This window comes from Pygocentrus nattereri, chromosome 9 (assembly GCF_015220715.1).
Source record: "Pygocentrus nattereri isolate fPygNat1 chromosome 9, fPygNat1.pri, whole genome shotgun sequence".
Classification (NCBI taxonomy): Eukaryota; Metazoa; Chordata; class Actinopteri; order Characiformes; family Serrasalmidae; genus Pygocentrus; species Pygocentrus nattereri.
Window position 1 is genome coordinate 32,511,019 of NC_051219.1, and position 20,437 is coordinate 32,531,455.

The 20,437-nt window shown below is 41.5% G+C and overlaps 1 protein-coding gene across 1 annotated transcript; it reads left to right on the forward strand.

Annotated features, from left to right (window-relative positions):
• The first annotated feature begins 7,537 nt into the window (after positions 1–7,537).
• Positions 7,538–12,631, forward strand: birc5b (baculoviral IAP repeat containing 5b). Its single transcript, XM_017706268.2, has 4 exons — positions 7,538–7,914; positions 10,076–10,185; positions 12,185–12,299; positions 12,466–12,631. Exons 1-4 carry the CDS (start codon positions 7,789–7,791, stop codon positions 12,556–12,558), a joined length of 444 nt encoding a protein of 147 aa, XP_017561757.1. The 5' UTR covers positions 7,538–7,788; the 3' UTR covers positions 12,559–12,631.
• Positions 12,632–20,437: the final 7,806 nt, after the last annotated feature.

Below are 20,437 nucleotides of genomic sequence, written 5' to 3' on the forward strand. Positions count from 1 at the left end.
CAAAATGTCTCTTTAGAGTACTTAAGGGAACTAAAAGTAGTTGTGCTATTTGTAATTAAGAGTGCTGTCGTAAAAATGGTGCCGAAGTGGTTCTTGGCTTGGACATTTGGTCCTTTAAATCGGTTTAGAACCTTTACATTCTGTGAAAAGTTAAACAACCACCCACTGACAAGTTTGACAGGGAACCAAAAGTGGTTCTACTATAATGTGACTTCTAAATGAGAGTACACCCTTAAAAATGCTCACACATCAAAATAAGAAATTTGGTGCCTTGGAAAAGTTCATTAGGGTACCAAAATTTGTTCTTCACTTTATAATTAAGAGTACACTCTTGATTAAGTGATACTTTTTTGATCCCACAACAAGGGAAATTCCACCTCCACATTTAACCCATCTGTGAAGTGAAACACCACATACACACTAGTGAGCACACACACACTAGGGGGCAGTGAGCACACTTGCCCGGAGCGGTGGGCAGCCCTATTCACGGCGCCCGGGGAGCAGTTGGGGGTTAGGTGTCTTGCTCAAGGACACCTCAGTCATGGACTGTCGGCCCTGGGGATCGAACCGGCAACCTTCCGGTCACAGGGCTGGATCCCTAACCTCCAGCCCATGACTGCCCCCAAAAGCAAAGGTTCTGGGCTTGGACATATGGTATAGAACTCTTTATTTGAAAGGTTCTTTAAAACACATTTCATTTATAAAACTAGTTCCATGGGAAGGTCCTCTAAGGACACAAACATGGTTCTTAAATACCATACTATGTAATTAAGAGTACACTCTTACAAGGGTTCCTAAATGGTTCTGGGATTGATGTGTGGTATTAAGACTTTTAATTGGTATAGAACATGTACAATATGTAGAGGTTTCTGTAACCTTTTAAAAGGTTCTTCACATTCACACATCTCATTTTAAAAAAGAACAATCAATTGAAAGGTTATTTAATAAAGAGGTTCCAGGAATTTGTCCCAAAGATCCCTTTCAGGTGTAGAGGGTCATCTACTTTGCACAGCAGTCTACTGTTCCACACAAGCTGCCACAGGAAATAAATGGACGTTCTTACCTGAGCCCCACATTAAACTCTCTTCCTCTGCCTCTTCCCTTCCTCTAGTTCTCCTCTTTCACACCCTCAAGGCTTTCTGCTTCCACCCTGACAAAAAAAACGTCTCGTAGAGGTCCTCTCTGGCATGAACACCTTGTGGGTTGCAAAGTACCTTCAACAAGCTTGTTGAACAGAGAAGCAGACTGTTCCTTGTGAACTCTGGTCAGCTGCAAGTGAAAGTGAGGAACTTTCCCGCACCTGGCAGCACGCATTTGCAGAGACACAGGCCATGCTGTGAAGAGAAAAGAGTGAGCAAACACATTGCCCCCTTTGCGTCCCTCCTCTCTCTCCCTCCACTCGATCTCACCACACTGAGAATACAGAACAAGTGCAAGACATTCCAGCAGCTAATCACAGCAGAACCTTAATAAGTGAGGACAACTGTGTCAGGAAGGGGAGAGCGGGAGAGATAGAGAAGGAGAGAGAGTGACGGGGTTGGAGAGCAGCGCAGTGGGGGTTGGTGGGTGACAGGGAGAAGAGTCAAGTGTCAATGAAGGCATGGAAAGACATACGGTACAGAGACATACAGTACACCCAACGCAACAAACATATCTTCAGCTTTGGAGATGTGGAAAAACTGCAGTGCCATTCCGTCAGTTTTCCAAAGTTTCTACGTAATAAAATGATTGAGAAGTCATTCACAGTAGTTGCCGTTGTGCTGTTTCACCGAGTCAGAACTGTTCACAGTAGTGATGATAGGAACCAGACGTCTAAAGAGACTGATGCCTCTCAAAGCTACATCACAGATGATTACAAATATGCTGCCTGACATTTGGACATTTTGGCCTAAAATATTTTAAATACATTGGCAGTGGAAAGATACATGTAGAGCCTTGTATGACTAAACAGCACACAAACTGTTTTTTCTCCTCAGATTCAACACTATTGTGCCATTTTCAACATTACAGATAAAAACATAGGGAACACGTAGGTTCTACTGGTTATTTGGATAAAATAATAGCTACACTTGAGTCTCGCTCTCCTGAGAGCAGATACTCTGATGGAGCGGATTGGAAAGTGGAGAACGTTCTCTATGAACAATTAAATTTGAACGATTTTGTGTAAATTTCAACGTGTCCCTTTGTCCAGCTGCCCTGCGTGTTCACGAAGAACTACCTCCTTAAACGGTTAGCGAGTGGAGCCAAACGTTGGCGGAGAACAGAAACTTGCTGGGACCTCCTGTGTCGACGTTAAGACGATGCAGTGTTTACAACTGTAAATGTTATCTGTAAAATGGACAGGGTCGCTGTGAATAATAGTTACTTGCTTCTCTGTTCCAGCTCCATTAACGATACCAGATAACCTGCATTTCGAAATAGAAAATGTTACAGCTCGACAAAAGGACGGAAGTTAACACTAACATTAGCTAACTAGCTCGCTAGCACAACTATCGCCGCGTCTCGAACCACACACTTCTGTGTTTCACACATTACCCTGTTGAGTGCACTTCTAATGGTATATGCGCTATTTTTACACACTATATAGTGAGCTAGTATGCAGTTTAGGACGCGGCGCATCTTCCCGCGACGATTCTTCGCCGTCCGGTAGCTGCCGAGTTTCCTCTTCACACGCTCCAGCATGGAAGATGTGCTCCGTGCCAGCCAAGCTCGGCTTTACAAACAGCTCTACTGACAACCTTTTTTCTAAGTTTTGATCGCACACCTTTCGAGATTTTGTTCATGAGGCTGTCATTGTGCTCTCGTTAACTCTCCAAGAAGCGTTTAATGTCAAAACGTTCCTAGTGAGGGAGAGAAAGACGCGTAATGACGTCACCAACTAATCGACTGCTAAATTAGTTGCCAACTAATTTGGTCGCCGATTTTAGTCGACTAAATCGAATAATCGGTGCACCCCAATACACACTGAAACACCTGGATCATATCTCCACCACTGTAAAGAAATCTGTAGCATCATTTCCTCTACAATTAACTAATGTCCTCTACAACTGGTTTCACATCAAACCATTCTGGATGATTTTGTGTAAATATCAGTGATTGAATTATGCAGAAATTTGGTGTGATTGCCCTTTAATCTTTCCCCAGGGCACTGTGATGCAATGCATGTAGAATCACAGTTCGCCGCAAACATTCACCACTTTCCAATCTGCTCCATCAAAGCGTCTCCTCTGCAGAGGGGAGTGAATATCTGGTCTCAGGAGAGCGAGACTCAAAACTAACTTACTGGATTTTTTTCATATTTTTACAGCATTAAAAAACTATTTTCATGACAAAAGAAATAGATTTAATGGGCTTTACTGTGTTTTAATCTTCTGCAATTTCAGTGCGTGTAGCTGCTGCTGTGCAGGGTTATAAACAATTGTGTACAGAAGTGTAAACACCCAAGTCAAATTTTGTTCAGCTAATTTTCTAATTGAAAATAAGTTCACACATTTAGTGTGCAGCGATTATTTCTTATGAGTTTAACATATTGTAAAAAATAAAATATAATGGCTACATTATACGTTTTATTACTTGCTGACTTACCATGCTATTTGAATTCAAATATACCATAATTGTGCATTAAAACATGTAAAGGATGTCTTCACTTAATTGCATTCAGAAAATCAACAAAACACACTATCTGACCAGGATGCTCAAATGACTGCATACAACTGTGTATTTCAAAGGCAAAATAAATGCAGTCACTTCTTTACATTCTATGGATATTTTGCAATTAATGGACCAAAACAAATGCAAGTCCAAAAGTCATTGGAATAAAATATTACCATATTAATGTACACTGAGTTCACAAGTTCTTATGTCACAATATTACTGGAGAAGAGCATAAAGGTAAAAGGCCACTTGTGCCACAATAGCAGTAAAGCGAACAAGTCCAGTGTCCTCTACTTTTCATTAATGATTCCATCAAACTTTCCAACTGCTGTTACATATGAGGAAAATTCCAGTCACTCTGCATGACGGTTTCTTTGCCACTATGGACAACATCTACAGTAGTTCATTTCAGTTTATGACTCATCCATTCGGACTGTGAAGGGTCAAACCCACAGAAGCCAAGCCTCAAAATGAATGTGGCAAATGTCATGTCTAATATGAAACACTAGACAGAATATCAAGTGACATACAACATTGTAGCTCCTCTCAGCAGATGCAAGAAGATGATCAAAGAGCATAAAAACAAGATGAAATGGCCAAATCATCAATGCACTGTACATGAATTTTAAACATCTCTGAAAATTAATTCAACTTGGAAGAAACTGTTAATCTGGTACAGACAGAGAAGCAGTAAAGCCTAGTGCAGAGTATATAAGTACTGCTCTAGGCCACACACTGAGCACGACTTTGTGGGAGAAGGGCACAGGGGGTTTGAGAAGCTGCATTTTGGACCAGTAAGCACATTTCAGCAGCTAGGGCAGGGAGGATAGAGTTACAGGAACACAGCGGCAGTCACAGGCCTTCTCCGTGTCTCCCTATCATAAACAGCTCCCAAATGTTCACACCACAAACCATTAAAATTGTCTGCTGCTCCTAGACCGCAATTCATGATTACATCTTGACTACTGGGTACAGTTCTCTAGCACCAGATGACCAAGCGATCACACCAGACCATGAATAAATTATTTATTTGTTTTATAAAAATTGCACTAGTTACCTGCATTGTTGAAGTAACAGAGGCAATTCCATTACTGCTATATAATCATTTCCACCAGCAGAGGGAGCCCTTCAAACATTTTATGACTTTAGATGTCAGGTGGATTCATGTATTATTGGCTATCAGGTCATACAATACACTGTGATGGATAATATCAGGAGTACGACATTCTCTTATCATTTCTCATTTAAAAAATCCATAATTCATTTAGCCTATTAACAGCATTTCCCTTAAAAAGAATCTTCTATCAAGCAGTTAGTCTAAACAAGAAATTCTTAAAGCTGGAGTATGTTAGTTTTTTTTTAATTGAAAGAATTAGTATTCAGTAGAAAAAAAACACACTAAAATGTGGAGTATGTGTGTAGCTGTGAGTCACCCTGTAAAACCGAAAATAGTCATTTAAAAGTCAGGGGTGTTTGGTTGGATGTCACAGAAGTTTTTGAACCCAGTCCAACATCTTTATGTATTAACATCACACTCAGAGGCTCCAAAAGAAAGTCAGACTCAATGTTTAAGTCTCAAATGCAAAGTTATACTAGAGAGGATAAGATTACCCTCTATTTACTTAACACCTATAATACCTGAGCCATTGACAGTACACACAATTTGAGTCATTCTACTCGTTTCTGTGGATATCAAGTGAGGTCAATGAGCCTTTCTCTATTTTCTCTATTTTCCGGGGTCAAGATTTCTGGTTTGGGAAGTTCTGTGTAAAATCATTTCCAGTTTTGAGTTTTCATTTATTTCCATCTGATAAGCTCAGACAGAAATGGTTAATCGCAATGAAAAAGAGCGAGAAGCCGACATTCAAAGTAATCCGAAATAGCATGCACGTGTGCATCGCTCATTTCAACCTGTCGGACATCTACGTTACACTGAAGGGAAAAACATGGGTGAAAAGGGGCTGCAGTACCATGTTGCTTCAGCTGGAGTCAACAAGCAAGGCAGTCTGTGTATAGCAGAGAGAGGGCCTGCCTCGTCTTGGAGACTCTACTAACAAGGAGGAGGGGGTGGTGGAGGATAGAGGAGGAAGAACAAACCAAGGAGGGCAGGCATATATAATATATATATGTATTATATATAATATATATAACCTATATAAGAGGCAACCATTACTTACATTGTGTGTGAAATGCTGTTATTAAAATATACCCTTAAAATTTCAAAAACAACTGTAGTCTGCTCCCATTGTAATAATACACGTTTATTTATTTTCATTTAGCTTTGTACTACATTTGAACAGTCATGTGTGTTGAGTTTTCATGTTCTACCCATGTATGCGTGGGTTTTTTGTTATGTAATGAAATCATGGCTTGTGTACGGGACCCTTGAGACTGGCATCAAAGAATCATCATTCCGTGACCCAGATGGTTACTGGAAAGATGTGTGACTACATGTGCTACATAAAAACCTAATAGTGAATTATCTTATAAAACAGTAACTCTAACTGCATACATTAAAATGGGTTTGTGAACTGCAATGTCGTAACAATAAACTGGTTAAACTCCTTCAAACTTCTTTCAAGCCTTGGGACCTCTAGTCTCTGTGGTTCCTCGCTTTTCTTTAAGGACTGGTAACACCGAGCCCTTACTTGGATCTCCCTGTCTATAGCATTGGACACTGAGAAGGATACAATTTAACACAACAATTCATGTTAGCCACTGTTTATTTACTTCTTAAACAGACACATATTTAAAGATCTCTAAATGATGAAACTACCTAACATTACTCATCCTATCTGTGACATTAAGTAAGGTAGCTACAACACTGGGAACCAGCTTACGATTTACCCTCATAATCAAAAATAAAGTGCTCAAAAAAAGAATTTATATCCCTTATCGAGTTTTGCATGTTTGGTGCTCGATAGCTCTTCCACAATTCTGAACACATCGTCCTGCCTAAAGCACGGGAGTATGAATAATGAAATGCAGCCATATTCGTAGTGGAATGCCGCGGAAACCGGGAAATAAGTTGACCGGAAAAAGGCCTGTGAAAAAGGCCTATCCTATCACTTCCCGATCAGCTTCAGGTGCAATGGATAAAAGGAATGCGTGAGACTACACAGGCGACTTAATGACACACATCTCCAGACTGTGAACTGTTTATAAGAGTTGCCCAACAAATGTTTGTGAACATGTTGAATGGAACATAAGTACATAAGGGGTACTGGAGCCTATCCCAGCGGTCATCGGGCGGAAGGCAGGATACACCCTGGACAGGTCTCCAGTCCATAGCAGATTTTAAATCATGTAAAGTAGTAGTAATAATAAGAGAATCCTTTTCAGTTTTGTATTACTAAGCGGCTTCTACTTCAAATACAGCACAGTCTTCTGAGTTGCAGCTTTATCATATTATTTTTGGTACTGTTGTTTATTTTGAAGCTATAAAGTAACTGAGAGGCATGTGGATCACATTACAGACAGTCTGGTCTCTGTAGAAGATGGCAGGGCAATAAGTGGAGCTAAAACTGCACACGTGTGCCTTTATATTTGGACCGAAAAGCTTTCCTCTCAAATGATCCTCTCATGCCTCAGCAGCTACTTCCAGTGACACACTTAGAAGACAAAACCTGGAAGCCTGACCTGAAGCCCTCCTAATTCAGGAACAGCGACCAACAACCTCAACAGTTAAGCCTTCTGACAATTTTATGACATATTTGAATCAGCAGTGTCACCTAAGCGAGGGTTTCTCAGGCCTAGTCCTGGAGGCCCATTGCCCTGCTCATTGTCCTCCTTTAACACACCCACTTCAACTCAATAATGAGCTGATTAGGTGGATCATGTGTGTGTGCAGCGGATCTCCAGAAACAGGGCTGAGAAACATTAACCTAAGCTGTAGTTGTATGTCTGAAAAGAAAGGAAAAGTGCACTTTAGTCTGACTGCTCTGACGTACGTGAAGCGGCTGTAGTTGAAATGTTGAGTTATCACGTGGGCGGTTCAGCTGAAACCCCTTAATCAGTCGTGAGAACTAAACTAGATCCTCATCTTTGCTGGTTAGAGCTTTTGTGTGACTGAGCAGTTCTCTGGGCCGCTCTGTTCACGTACAGTGGCTAGTTTTATGTAACGCTTGTGTCAACATGTCTCATGCTGAAATACTCTCGTGCCGATTCCTGTGTTTTGACCAAATGTACAGCTTCGAGAAGCGCTTACAGACTTTCTCCGACTGGCCTTTTCGCGAAGACTGTCAATGTACACCTGAGCTGGTGAGTAAAATGCGCCAGCTTCTACCGCAAAGATACAGGAACATCATCCTTTATATGAAAAAATAACCTCGTTTGTGGCGAACGCGTTCTCGGCTAGCTAACGTTAGCTGGGGTGGCTAATTTACCGTAAAGGTGCCACTCGTTCAAAACTGTCGTTACAACCGGCCGCAACTCGCTAATGCATTCACCAACATTGCTAAGCTGAACATGACTCTCTCGTTTTGTGTCTTCTGTCGGTTTCAGCACGAGTTTGCCCACCGTCAACTTGTTCAAACGGCGCCTTTTTTGTTAAAGTTAGTCCAGAACTCAAGTAAGGCGGATGACGGCGCTCGGTCCATCTGTACAAATTCTTATGTTACTGTGCCGGTTGATGGTAAAGGGAAGCGAGCTGCTTTACCTCTTCTGTGGGGATGAAAAGACGATAGAGTATCGTTTTTATGTGAATCTCAGCTGCTCGTCCGCTATAGCAGTTGAGAACATGTTCTCGGTATAAAACCGCTTGTACGGGCTTGGCTGTCGCTGTAGCGCCCCCTGGTGTAACGCTCACTATGCAGCTTGCGTTGCGTTATGAAATGTCTTGACGCGTTTTTGAACTCGGCTATGCTCGAAGCCCCGTCTGAGTTCGCGTCCCTGCATGCTTCATGTGTTTCCTTCTTGGTTTAACTGCTTCCAGGTGTGAATGTTCTTCTGAATTAGTACTATTTGAGGGGGGAAAAGCACATTTCACATGTGTCCGAAACTGTGCCCTATTCACTATATAATGCACTATTCTAAGGTCCTGCCGCTTCGTAGTGGTGTCTAGATAAAATTGTGCAGTAGGCCCACAGCACTCAAACAATCCAATAATGCACTGGAATGAGTTGTACACAGCTAATGTACCATATAGTACTCAGATTGGGGATACCCATAATGTTAGATTTACGTGCAGCTTCTCTAAGTTCACGTAAGTTCAACCAGATCAGAGCTGGTTGACGAGGAACCTGGCGTCTTCCTCTGTGCCACTTTTTAATCAAAAACATGGCTGCAAAACAGCAGAGGGCGCCCGCGAGCGAGTCCTCAGTGAATGGGGAGAGTTGAGTGGCATAAAACAAAGTTAAGTTTCTATTGATTTTCCCCCCGAATTTTCCTTTAATTGTAGAAAACAGAAGTTTGTATTTCGCAAAGAAAACCTACTTGCGTGTCTCCATTTTTCTACAGCAGCAGGACGCGATCATTACTGCTACTGAGGGCTGATTGGTTGACGAGAGGAGCAGCTCACTGGCTGTTCACTGACCTCCTGATCAAACATGACACTGATTTAAACTTTTAGGACTAGAATTCAAAAACTCTTAAACACTACAGATTATGGATCCAGGCCATCAAAAGGGCAGATTGGGGGAAAATGGTGCTCATTTAATATCTGCGTGTAGTTCAAACTTGTTTTGAAATCGGGTTTCTGTTTGCTGTATTGTTCTTTGAATTTTCCTGCTCCACCTTAAATCGTGCCTGATTGGGCCGATTCAGGTGCCAGAATGTGACTGCTGCACCATTTAAGGTGGAATGAGATTCGAGCATGAAGCTGGTGAATAAGGAGCCAACTTCAGCTTCATGTGATTTAGGCAATCAGAATATCCTGCCTACAGATTTATGTAGAGCTCGGTCTCCCACATGGCTCAAAAGACCGCTAAGCAGCTGAACTTATGATTTGTAGTAGCTGTACTTCCAGTTGACCTGTAGGTTGAGCTCAGTTGTTCCGAGTTGTGGAAAAAGAGCTGGGCCTATTTAAAAAGCTTAGAGAATCTTAAAAAGGTGGCTCTTCAGGGGCTCTTTAGTAAAGACAATTGCATGGTGAGATGGCTCTTTAGATTGATGGGGAATGTGCTGCATAGAGGTCTATAAACTTTTTCTTTGAAAATGGCACCAAAATGGTTCTGCTGTTACAATGTCCAAGCTTGTAAGAGCAGAAGAATCTGTGTAGAACTATATTATAGCACATTCACCTTCAGTCTGAAGAGCAATTCCTCAATGAGGCAACATTTCACTGCTATAGGAAAATGTGATTTTTACTGTTAACTAATTAAACAAAACATCAGATGAAGCAAAGGCCCCATTGTAGCACAACTGCTCGTTCCAAATGTCTTTTGCCAGTCATGTGTATTTACGTGTCTCTCTTTGCCTTCAGATGGCCAAGGCAGGTTTCGTGCACTGTCCCAGTGAGAATGAGCCTGATGTGGTATGCTGTTTCTACTGCCTCAAAGAGCTTGAGGGCTGGGAGCCTCAAGATGTTCCTTGGTAGGCTTCTTGTCACTTTCATTAACAGATACTGTTTACATGCACACTAATGGTTCAGTACAAATTAGCCATACCTGCTGGTCTAACAAAGCTGTGTGTATATAACCAGCATGGTTTGATTTATCATGTTCTGACCAAGGTCTTTGACCTAAGCTTGGGGAAATAAAATGGGAGACCCAGGTCCATGTGAAGACTATTTGAGAGATTTCAGCATGTAAACACTTAGATTCCTGCTCTAATGCAAAAAAAAAAACCAAAATCATGTAGTCTGTCTGCACTGCAGTTTCATGGTTTACCTGCAACTCTCACGTCACTAGTTAATCAAGTCTGACTTGAACTACACTGCTCAAAAAAATAAAGGGAACATTTAAACACAATATAACTCCAAGTAAATCAAACTTCTGTGAAATCAAACTGTCCACTTAGGAAGCAACACTGACAATCAGTTTCACAGCTGTTGTGCAAATGGAACAGACAACAGGTGGAAATTATTGGCAAATAGCAAGACACACTCAGTAAAGGAGTGGTTCTACAGGTGGGGACCACAGACCACTTCTCAGTGCCTATGCTTTCTGGCTGATGTTTTGGTCACTTTTGAATGGTGGTGGTGCTTTCACACTCGTGGTAGCATGAGACGGACTCTACAACCCACACAAGTGGCTCAGGTAGTGCAGCTCCAGGATGGCACATCAATGCGAGCTGTGGCAAGAAGGTTTGCTGTGTCTGTCAGCGTAGTGTCCAGAGGCTGGAGGTGCTACCAGGAGACATGGAGGAGGCAGTAGGAGGGCAACAACCCAGCAGCTACCTCTGCCTTTGTGCAAGGAGGAACAGGAGGAGCACTGCCAGAGCCCTGCAAAATGACCTCCAACAGGCCACAAATGTGCATGTCTGCACAAACAGTTAGAAACCGACTCCATGAGAATGGTATGAGGGCCCGACGTCCACAGATGGGGGTTTTGCTCACAGCCCAACACCGTGCAGAACGCTTGGCATTTGCCAGAGAACACCAGGATTGGCTAATTCACCACTGGCGCCCTGTGTCTTCACAGATGAAAGCAGGTTCACACTGAGCACATGTGACAGAGTCCGGAGACGCCGTGGAGAGCGATCTGCTGCCTGCAACATCCTTCAGCATGACCGGTTTGGCAGTGGGTCAGTAACGGTGTGGGGTGGCATTTCTTTGGAGGGCCGCACAGCCCTCCATGTGCTCGCCAGAGGTAGCCTGACTGCCATTAGGTACCGAGATGAGATCCTCAGACCCCTTGTGAGACAATATGCTGGTGCGGTTGGCCCTGGGTTCCTCCTAATGCAGAACAATGCTAGACCTCATGCGGCTGGAGTGTGTCAGCAGTTCCTGCAAGATGAAGGCATTGAAGCTGTGGACTGGCCCGCCCGTTCCCCAGACCTGAATCCGATTGAGCACATCTGGGACATCATGTCTTGCTCCATCCACCAACGCCACGTTGCACCACAGACTGTCCAGGAGTTGGCGAATGCTTTAGTCCAAGTCTGGGAGGAGATCCCTCAGGAGACCATCCGCCACCTCATCAGGAGCATGCCCAGGCGTTGTAGGGAGGTCATACAGGCACGTGGAGGCCACACACAATACTGAGCCTCATTTTGACTTGTTTTAAGGACATCACATCAAAGTTGGATCAGCCTGTAGTGTGTTTCTACTTTGTGTGACTCTAAATCCAGGCCTCCATTGGTTAATAAATTTGATTTCCATTGATGATTTGTGATTTTGTTGTCAGCACATTCAACTTTGTACAGAACAAAATATTCAATGAGTATTTAATTCATTCAGATCTAGGATGTGTTGAGTGTTCCCATTATTTTTTTTTGAGCAGTGTATATTGGATCTGTTAAGGCAGGGAAACGCAAAGCTGCAGTGCAGGTGGTGAACTACAGGTCTGGAGGTGGGAAAGTGCATTAGAAGGGGTGTACATGGTGTCACCTTGTCTACCTTTTGTTCTTTCACTCTGTCTGAATTTAAAAGGTCTGAGCACGCCAAGCGCTCACCAGACTGTGCGTTCCTTCAGATGAAATCTTGGGATGAGCTTGCAGCTATCGAGTTTTTCCATCTGGAGCATGGGCGCATCCGCAACTACATAGTAAGTAGGAGTGTGCTGTTTTAAGAAGTATGTATGTATGTATACCACACATCGATGCCAGGAACAGTTTAGGATCCTTTATTGTTCAGTTTGCATTTAAAACTAATGCAAAGACACCTGTGAACTTGTTCTTTAACTTTCTAATGCCAATTCTTTTTCTTCCCAGAGGAAAATGGTACACATGAAGATTGCACATTTCCGTGATGAAGTGGAAAATATCAGCAAAAATCTGCGAGTTATTTTTGAAATTGCAACTTGATTTCTTTTTAAATGTATTGCTTTTGTGCTTGATCTTCAATCATTAACTTAAATAAATTGCTTTTACACCCTTTTATAGCACCATTTTCATTTAATGCAAAGAAATGGTTGCCTTGCTTGTACAGTTATCAGTTCACCACAAGGAGGCAGTGTCATGCAGTGTTTAGTTTAAATACAACAGAGCAAGTTCTGAAGAACTCTGGTTCTTTTACATATTTGCTCCACCTTCCCACAAAGCAAGAGCGCAGGCCTGCAGCTACATAACTGAATAAATGAAATGTTTACCACAGTTCTAGCCATTTATCTGAAGTTGACACTAGCTGTTTTTTTTTTTTTTTTTTTTTTTTTTTTTTTTTGGGAGGGGGTGGGGGAGCCCCCCCCCTCCAAACCTTGACCCTGGGCAGATGGTCTTAAGCCCCTCCTTCTCAATACCAACTGTTGCCCCAGCAACATCTGTCACTGTGGAGACCTCTTCGTATAGGGGAGGAAAGGGAGAAGACAAAGTTTGTCATTTAAAGTGATGATCAGGTGAATGTTAGTGCTACTGCTCAGTTATCATTATAACTATCATTACTGATAGTTTTTGCATATTTTAATTGTGATGTAACCAAAATAATTCTGAGTAGTTTTGTGTGAAATGATTCATTGTAGAGAAAGTAACCAACTTGAATTTGTTTAGTGGTGGTCATAGGACAATGTTCACAATATCTACAACCAAAAAAGGTGTATGTATCGTACTTACTATTGAATATGCTTGTGTTGTATGTATTGTTGATAATGGTATAATGAATGGTACTTCTAAGAGGTGGAGTTGTCTTGCAGTACCTTATGCATACTGCTTTGCTATGACTTTTACAAAACCACATTTTAGGTCACTCATCTGAGCATTTACATAAGTTTCATGCAGTAACTTGCAGCTTTGTAACTTGATATAGCTTTGAAGGCAATAGAACTCTTCAGTAGTCTGGTTTGTATTACCATCACTGTAAACAGTTCTAATTGCAAGTTATTCTAAAACAGTGAATTTCATTTTGAGCTGTTGTGAAGTCAAGTTAATACAATCTAAAAAAAATGAACAGTGAAATTCCCCTTTAAGCCCCCCTTTTATTTATCAACTTTATTGATGTACTGTGGTCTTGCATGTAATGTATTTTTTGCTTCACTGTGTATTGAGGGATGATAATGTGTCACTTCTGCTGTAGAGAAGTGTTTGTGTGGTAGGATGGAGGGGGGGGGATTAGAGGTACTATCCCATCTCCCCCCTTCCCCTGTCCTGGATTAATGTCTAATGCAGCGCTCTGGACACTGAGCCCCGATCAGCTGCTTAATTCTCCTTTATCCCCTCGCTACGGAGCAAATAGAAAAATAAGACATTTTTTTCAAAAAAAAAAAAAAAAAGATGATGTAACAGTCAAGAGGAAGAGCTCAGAGGAGTCCTCTTATATTCACAAAATAGATTTCTTGGTTGTTTTAATTTCTATTTGTGATTTTTAATTGCATCACATAATTGAAAATCCTGATCCGTGGATACGGTGTTGTGCACCAGCTGCGTTTGTAAATGCCAACTGTAGCAGGTGCTGGGGATTTGTACAGTATTTAGTCTTTATGTTAATCAAGCAATTAGCATTGGCAATTAGCAGCCCACCATAGTGCTGTTATTAATTTTCATCCCCATCATCACAAAAAGAATGGAGAACAATAATCGGCTCTGTTCCTGGTTTTGCTCATAGCCCGTCGCTTTCTGTCTCGTCACTCTGAGTTTGACGGGTGCCCATAGGCCTGCTCCAAACAGTGGCGGGTTGCTTACTCGTTTCAGCTCCTGCAAGTGAGTGGCATATGGACAAACGGACAGATGTTCCTAACAGAAAGTTTACAACCTGAGAGCGCCATTGGGGCCCATCTGTTGCTGTGTGTGCAGTTCCTCCCTCTCAGTCCCTCAGCGCTCCTCATCTTACACTGGAGGGGCCTTTCCCTCATCTCCCTCACCTCTACTCGGCACCTCCTCCTCCCCCCTCTTCACTCAGAGCAGCTCCAACCCCATAATCAAAGCCATTCACAGCTTATTACATGCTGAGCAAATTAATGATGAGGCCCTCACCTGGAAGTGTGGGGTTAAACTCACAAGAGTAGAGGAGGCCACTCATTGAAGGCCATGCACTTGTGCCTCAGCAGGGCATGAGGCTGACTTTGGGTGATGATGATTTTCCCCTTAGAAGTGCCTATCATTAGTTCTTAACCTAAGTCTGTCATGATCCTGACCTAAAAGTTTCCATCAGTGCTGTGTTTTCTGCATGTTTTCTTTCTGAGGGGCTGTTTGGGTCTTCTTTTTATGTTGTTCAGCAGACGGGGCCAACAAGGGTAGAGCTGGTCTTTGCTGGTTCAGTCATTTGGAATACAAAAATGATGCGTGTTTTTGTCAAATTTTTTCAGATTTCTTATGATAATGTATAACAGATATCCAACCATCCATCCATCCATTTTCTAAGCCGCTTCTCCGTCAGGGTCGCGGGGGGATGCTGGAGCCTATCCCAGCAGTCTTCGGGCGAAAGGCAGGATACACCCTGGACAGGTCGCCAGTCCATCGCAGGGCTATAACAGATATTTCAGTTTATTATCCTGTTGGGTAGACAATTACAGAATAAAACCATAGGCTACTTTGTTACCCACAGTTTTCGCTAGTATGGTCCATAAAGTGGCCTTTTCATGACTATAAGAGGACAAAGAATTTGTACAAGTACTGAAAAGAGTTTGTTTTGCTTTATTGCATTTGTTGAACATCTTTTATCTGAAGCTAAGCACATGGTAGTGTGTAATTTTGCATAGAGCGTCACTGAAAAGTATTTTTGTGGCATTTGTGCCATAATGAAGTTCGCAAAATACCAAAACCAAAGAGAGATTTATTTTGAACAGACCATTCCAAGACTGTCACCATGTTTTTGGCAAAGTATTCTTGCAGGAGGCATCAGGTAATTTGCTTGTAGACTTCTAAAGGTTTGCTTTAGAAGCCTCAGACTTTGACGTTTCCACCTCTTTGCTTTACAAAACTCTTAGTGCAGTCTGGTTGGAGTTCTTCTCCAGCCTTTCTGCACACATCAGTCTGGTTTGCTAAACAGGTTTTTCTCTAAAGCATATTTTGTTAAACATTTGAAGTAAAGAAGTTAATTAAAGTTTAACAATAGTTAGTGTCTAAAAGCGTTTTTTGCCACCACTGGATGGACTTTTTCCTTTTCTTAGGCATGAGAAAACGCGATGGGAATATATACAAAAAATCTTCTGAAATCTGTAGCAAATATTAAAATCATATCCTTGTCAACAAGGTTTGTTTGTGTTGTTTATTAACATAAATTAGTATTTAGTTCTGAATTTATGTATAGAACCTTTATGATGCCATATACTGTAGCTTACATTGGCTCTAAAACCACACTGATAATGTCTTTAAGCTCCCCCACTGCAAGATGCACTAAAATGTTTACCCAAAAAGTCTGCTTAAGCTCAACCTTTCAGGGTAGATTAAAAAATGGAATAACCAGACAAACGTCAATGTAGATTAATTTTCAAAGCTGTAGACAGACTGCGGTGGCACAGCAAAGAAAGCTTTAGCAGCAGACTTGTTCAACGGTGTGAGTGCAAGGTCTGACTCAATACATTCTGTGGATTTTCAATGTGATTCATTAGTTATTATTAGTCTGTAACTCAATTGTGGTTAATCTCTCTCTTTTATAACAACCTGTCCATATTTTTTGGATTAAAGGTGGTACAAGACCAGTTTTCATTTCCAGTACTGATACTGAAACTTTGAGTGATTTTTATTAAAGCAGTTTCCATAAAGAGGCATACTGACTTGAAACTAGTACATAATATACACTAAATGGACAAAAGTACTGGGACGCACTTCATAATCATTGAATTCAGGTGTCAGTCTCATTGCCTCAGGTGTGTGAAACCTAACCATGCAGTCTGCCTTTGTAAAAGAATGGATCGTTCTAAAGAACTCACTGAATTTGAGTGTGGTACTCTAATATGATGCTGCCATTGCAACAAGGCAGTTGGTGCAATGGCAAGTGTCGGATGGCGTAGTGTAAATTTTGGCCATTCACAATTTTTAAAATTCAGAATCGATCATTAGTGTTCTCTCATTACAATGCCCAGAATGCATTATGCAAATATATCATGCAGAGTCCTCTCTACTGCAATAAAGAAATCCTGACTGCAAGTGTAGCTGTTGCTGTAGATGACTAGAAAGACATGATGTTTAGCTTCCTAATAGTAAGATGAGCTATCTGGTAGCAAGATTTTTCCCCCCAACCCAAATAACCTGACCTTAGGTATCCACTTGCAGTTTGCACGCTTGCAGTTTTTTAAAAGTTATTCCCACCTTCAAGATATATCATCATAGTGGGTCATCAGCTACTTGCATCTTATGTCAACATAAGGCTACTCATGGCAACCATGTGATCTGCTTAATTTTAAGTTTTTTGCAATGAAGCAATTATGTCATATTTTAGGATGGACTGAAGCCAATCCAATTCTGTAGCCATTCTCTTTTGTCTCTGATATCCATCTAAATCTAGCATATTCAGCTGGTGAATTTCTGCTGAGTTGCAGATTGGTGCCATCTCTGGATTGGATTCTCTATAAATACATAACTCTGTAAGATTAGCATCACTCAATGATTTACAAGTGTTTAAAACTGGTTTTGATTTTGGGATTTTCTCTCTGGTGGAAAAGTGTAATTGCACGCAACAGTGCAGGTATGTAATCTAAAATTCAGCCTCATTTTAGTGTTTTTTCCTTCTTTACTCAGTCATGCTACTTCTTTCAATTTGAACAAAAATCTTAACAGCACAAAGTGTTTCCTTAATAGCAAGCTCCTCACGTTTAATGAGTAGAGCCTAGTCAGTCTAAAAGACTTTGTGATGAGCTCCATTATTCCTGTGCGAAGTTTGCTTGCTCTAGATCATATAGGCATATACTGTATTTTGTACAGCGTATATGCCATAACTTATAGCACCAAATCCCACTGCGACCTCTTGCCCACCCCTTTTGCCGTCTCTTTTCTTTCTTTTTCCATCCCTTTCTCTTTTTCTCTCCATTACTTTGCATGGCAAGCGGTGTGAGGGGACCACGGGCTTCCTTCTCTCACACGACCGGGCCCTCCTACCTTGCCTTCTTTTTGTGCCTTCTTCCATACAGACCCCCATCTGTCCCTCCTCTTCAGCCATTGTGGAGACTCAAAGCTGGACCACCTCCACAATGCAGTGGGCGTGGGGGGGGGGAGCCAGGGTAAACACGACAGCATCCCCATCCCATTAGAAGCTCTTTAACTCTGACACCCCAGCACTCTCACAGGGCCCTGCGCTGAGGACCCAGGCTCAACCCCTTAGCCTTACAGCCCTCGCCTCACAATATCACACTGCACGGCCTTTTCTTTCCTCATTATTAACCCAAAACCTTTCTGTGCTTCTGTTGTTGCAAAACCTGTCTTTAGAACGTTCTCTTATTTCTGTAGGTTTTTACCGTTGGCAGTTTTCTGAGCTGGAGTTGTATAGATGTGACTTCTGGTGGTCTGTGAGCAAGAGAACAAGTTGTTTACATAATTTGTTTTATTTATTTAAAGGAATTTGTCATTATTGAGTGATACAAGAGGATTTCCTTAAGGCTTGAATAAACTTGATAGCAGTTAGATGGAATAAATGTAATGGAATGAATATACATTCAAAAATAGTTTGTTCACATACTCAATAAGTTTCATTATTCTGGTGCAAACGTTGGAGGACATTTTATATTATTGACTGAGAGGAGCAGTTTCTTGAAGACTTGAATAAACTGGATGTTCAAAAAAGTTTAAATCTTCATGATTTTTGTTTCAAAAGAATCCATTTTCATTCAGCTTTGAAGCTATTCATTTTTCAGAAGATATTCCTCAGGCGATTAGACTCATAAGGATTGTACAAGGATGGAGAAAGTCAAAAGAAAAGAAGTGAAAAAACAAGAGTTTCCAAAACTGGAGTTTTACAAATGGTTAAAAGGTGTAGAGAATATGGGATCCAAAACCTTGCAAGACTTAGTAGACCACCAAAACTGTCCCCATGAGAGAAACTGCACATAAATCTTTCATCTTTGAGAGATAGAGGAGAAAATCAAGCTTCACTCTTCACATCTGAAAAAATCCACGTTTTCGTCCATCCTTCCACTGTGAGAAGACAATTCAGAGTCTAAAAGAATGTATAGCTGTCAAGAGGTCCTCACTGAGAAATGGAAAAATAAAAAATGAGAATATTCACAAGTCAAACAAAGAAACTGCTGGTGTTCTCAGACCATTGGGCCTCATTGAGTGTGTTTGGGGTTACTTGGATTGTGAAAAGCAGAAAATGTTAAGACTGAACTGAAAGTGTGGAAAAGTATCCCAACATTTGTTTTGTAAATTTCAAAGCAAGTTTCCTGAACAGATTTATAGCTGTAATAAAGACGGAGTGGACACACTAAATATGGAAAAATCTCCCATTCAGGCATTTATGTAAAATGTATTATATTCTTTCCTTCCAGATGCAGACAAATTAATAACATAATTATTTGCAGTTTAGACTTAAAATTAAATAAAAGGAAAGTGGCCTCTGACTTTTGCACACTACTAGTTTACTACACAAAGGTAGTAAACTCTCACTGGGGCAGTGCCCCTCTTGTCACTGGGGTGGTACCCTCAAGGGTATATCTCAGCACCTTTAGTCAGGAAACATAATTGTACCAAAATCCATTGAAATTATATTCACTAAATTGTAACACACCCCATCTCATCTCCAGGCTTTTTATTTATTGTTCTGTTTTAAAACATTACATTATGAAAAGGTACAAATATGTACTTTTCACCTGTGAAAAACGTATTGAAGGTATACAATTGGACCTTAAATCTATTGTTGTACCTTTGAGCTTCCATTCACATTGTTTGTACCCTCATAAACAAAAAATGTACCTGCTCAGAACCTTTATACAGTTTATGTGGTAGAGTGAGACTGAATCAGTTACTTTAAGACTAGGACTTTGTCAAACCTCCTTGCAGTTAATTTAAGTCTAGAAGTTACTTGCGTTTTGTTATTTCGTGAAGAACTGAAAGAGCTGGGCAGAGAAAACAAGTTAAGGTTCAAAGCTCCTTCCAGTTTAGTCAGGTCCTCAAGAACGTACTTTCATTTCTTGTAGACGTGAACAAACCGGACAGATTTGGGAATATACATCTCATTTTCTTTTCCACACCATCCGCCTCTTTCTCTCTCTTTCTCCTTTTCACTTCGGCTTGTTCTTGCCCATTCACTCCGGCCCCTTTTTGTCTTTCTTTTCCCAAAGCTCCTCTTCCCTCTGGCCCCATCTCTCTTGTTTCTCCTCCCAGCTGCTCCCTGGGTCTCGCTCACCCGGTCTCAGTTTCACTGGGCTCCTGCTCTGGCACCTTGGCCGTTCTTTTTCGTGCATGTGAGTGAGTGAGTGTGCGTGTGTGTGTGAGTGACGTGGCTCAGGAGGAGGGAGGATCACAGTGTTAGCAGCAGCTTAAAGGCAAGGGATTAGGGCAGCACAGTCACTGATTAAAGCTTTCCAGCCTCCTATGGCCCCATTAATACAATCTTAATCACAATGCTTTATCCCTCATCTCGCCCCTGTGGATCAGGACCTTTCATTTAGTGGGAGTTCGTGTTGTTTGGCTAGTGGATTAGTGCCAGTGAGAGACAAAAAAGCGAGGGGTAGAAGGACAGAGAGAAAGAGGTTTCAGACTGCACTTTAATGTCCCATCATCCTCTCTTCAGCTCTCTTGCACTTTTTTAAAGCACAACTCCAGGCCCGCCACTCTACTGTGACCTGCTGCAACAAAAGAATGGGTTCAAGGAGATGCTAAG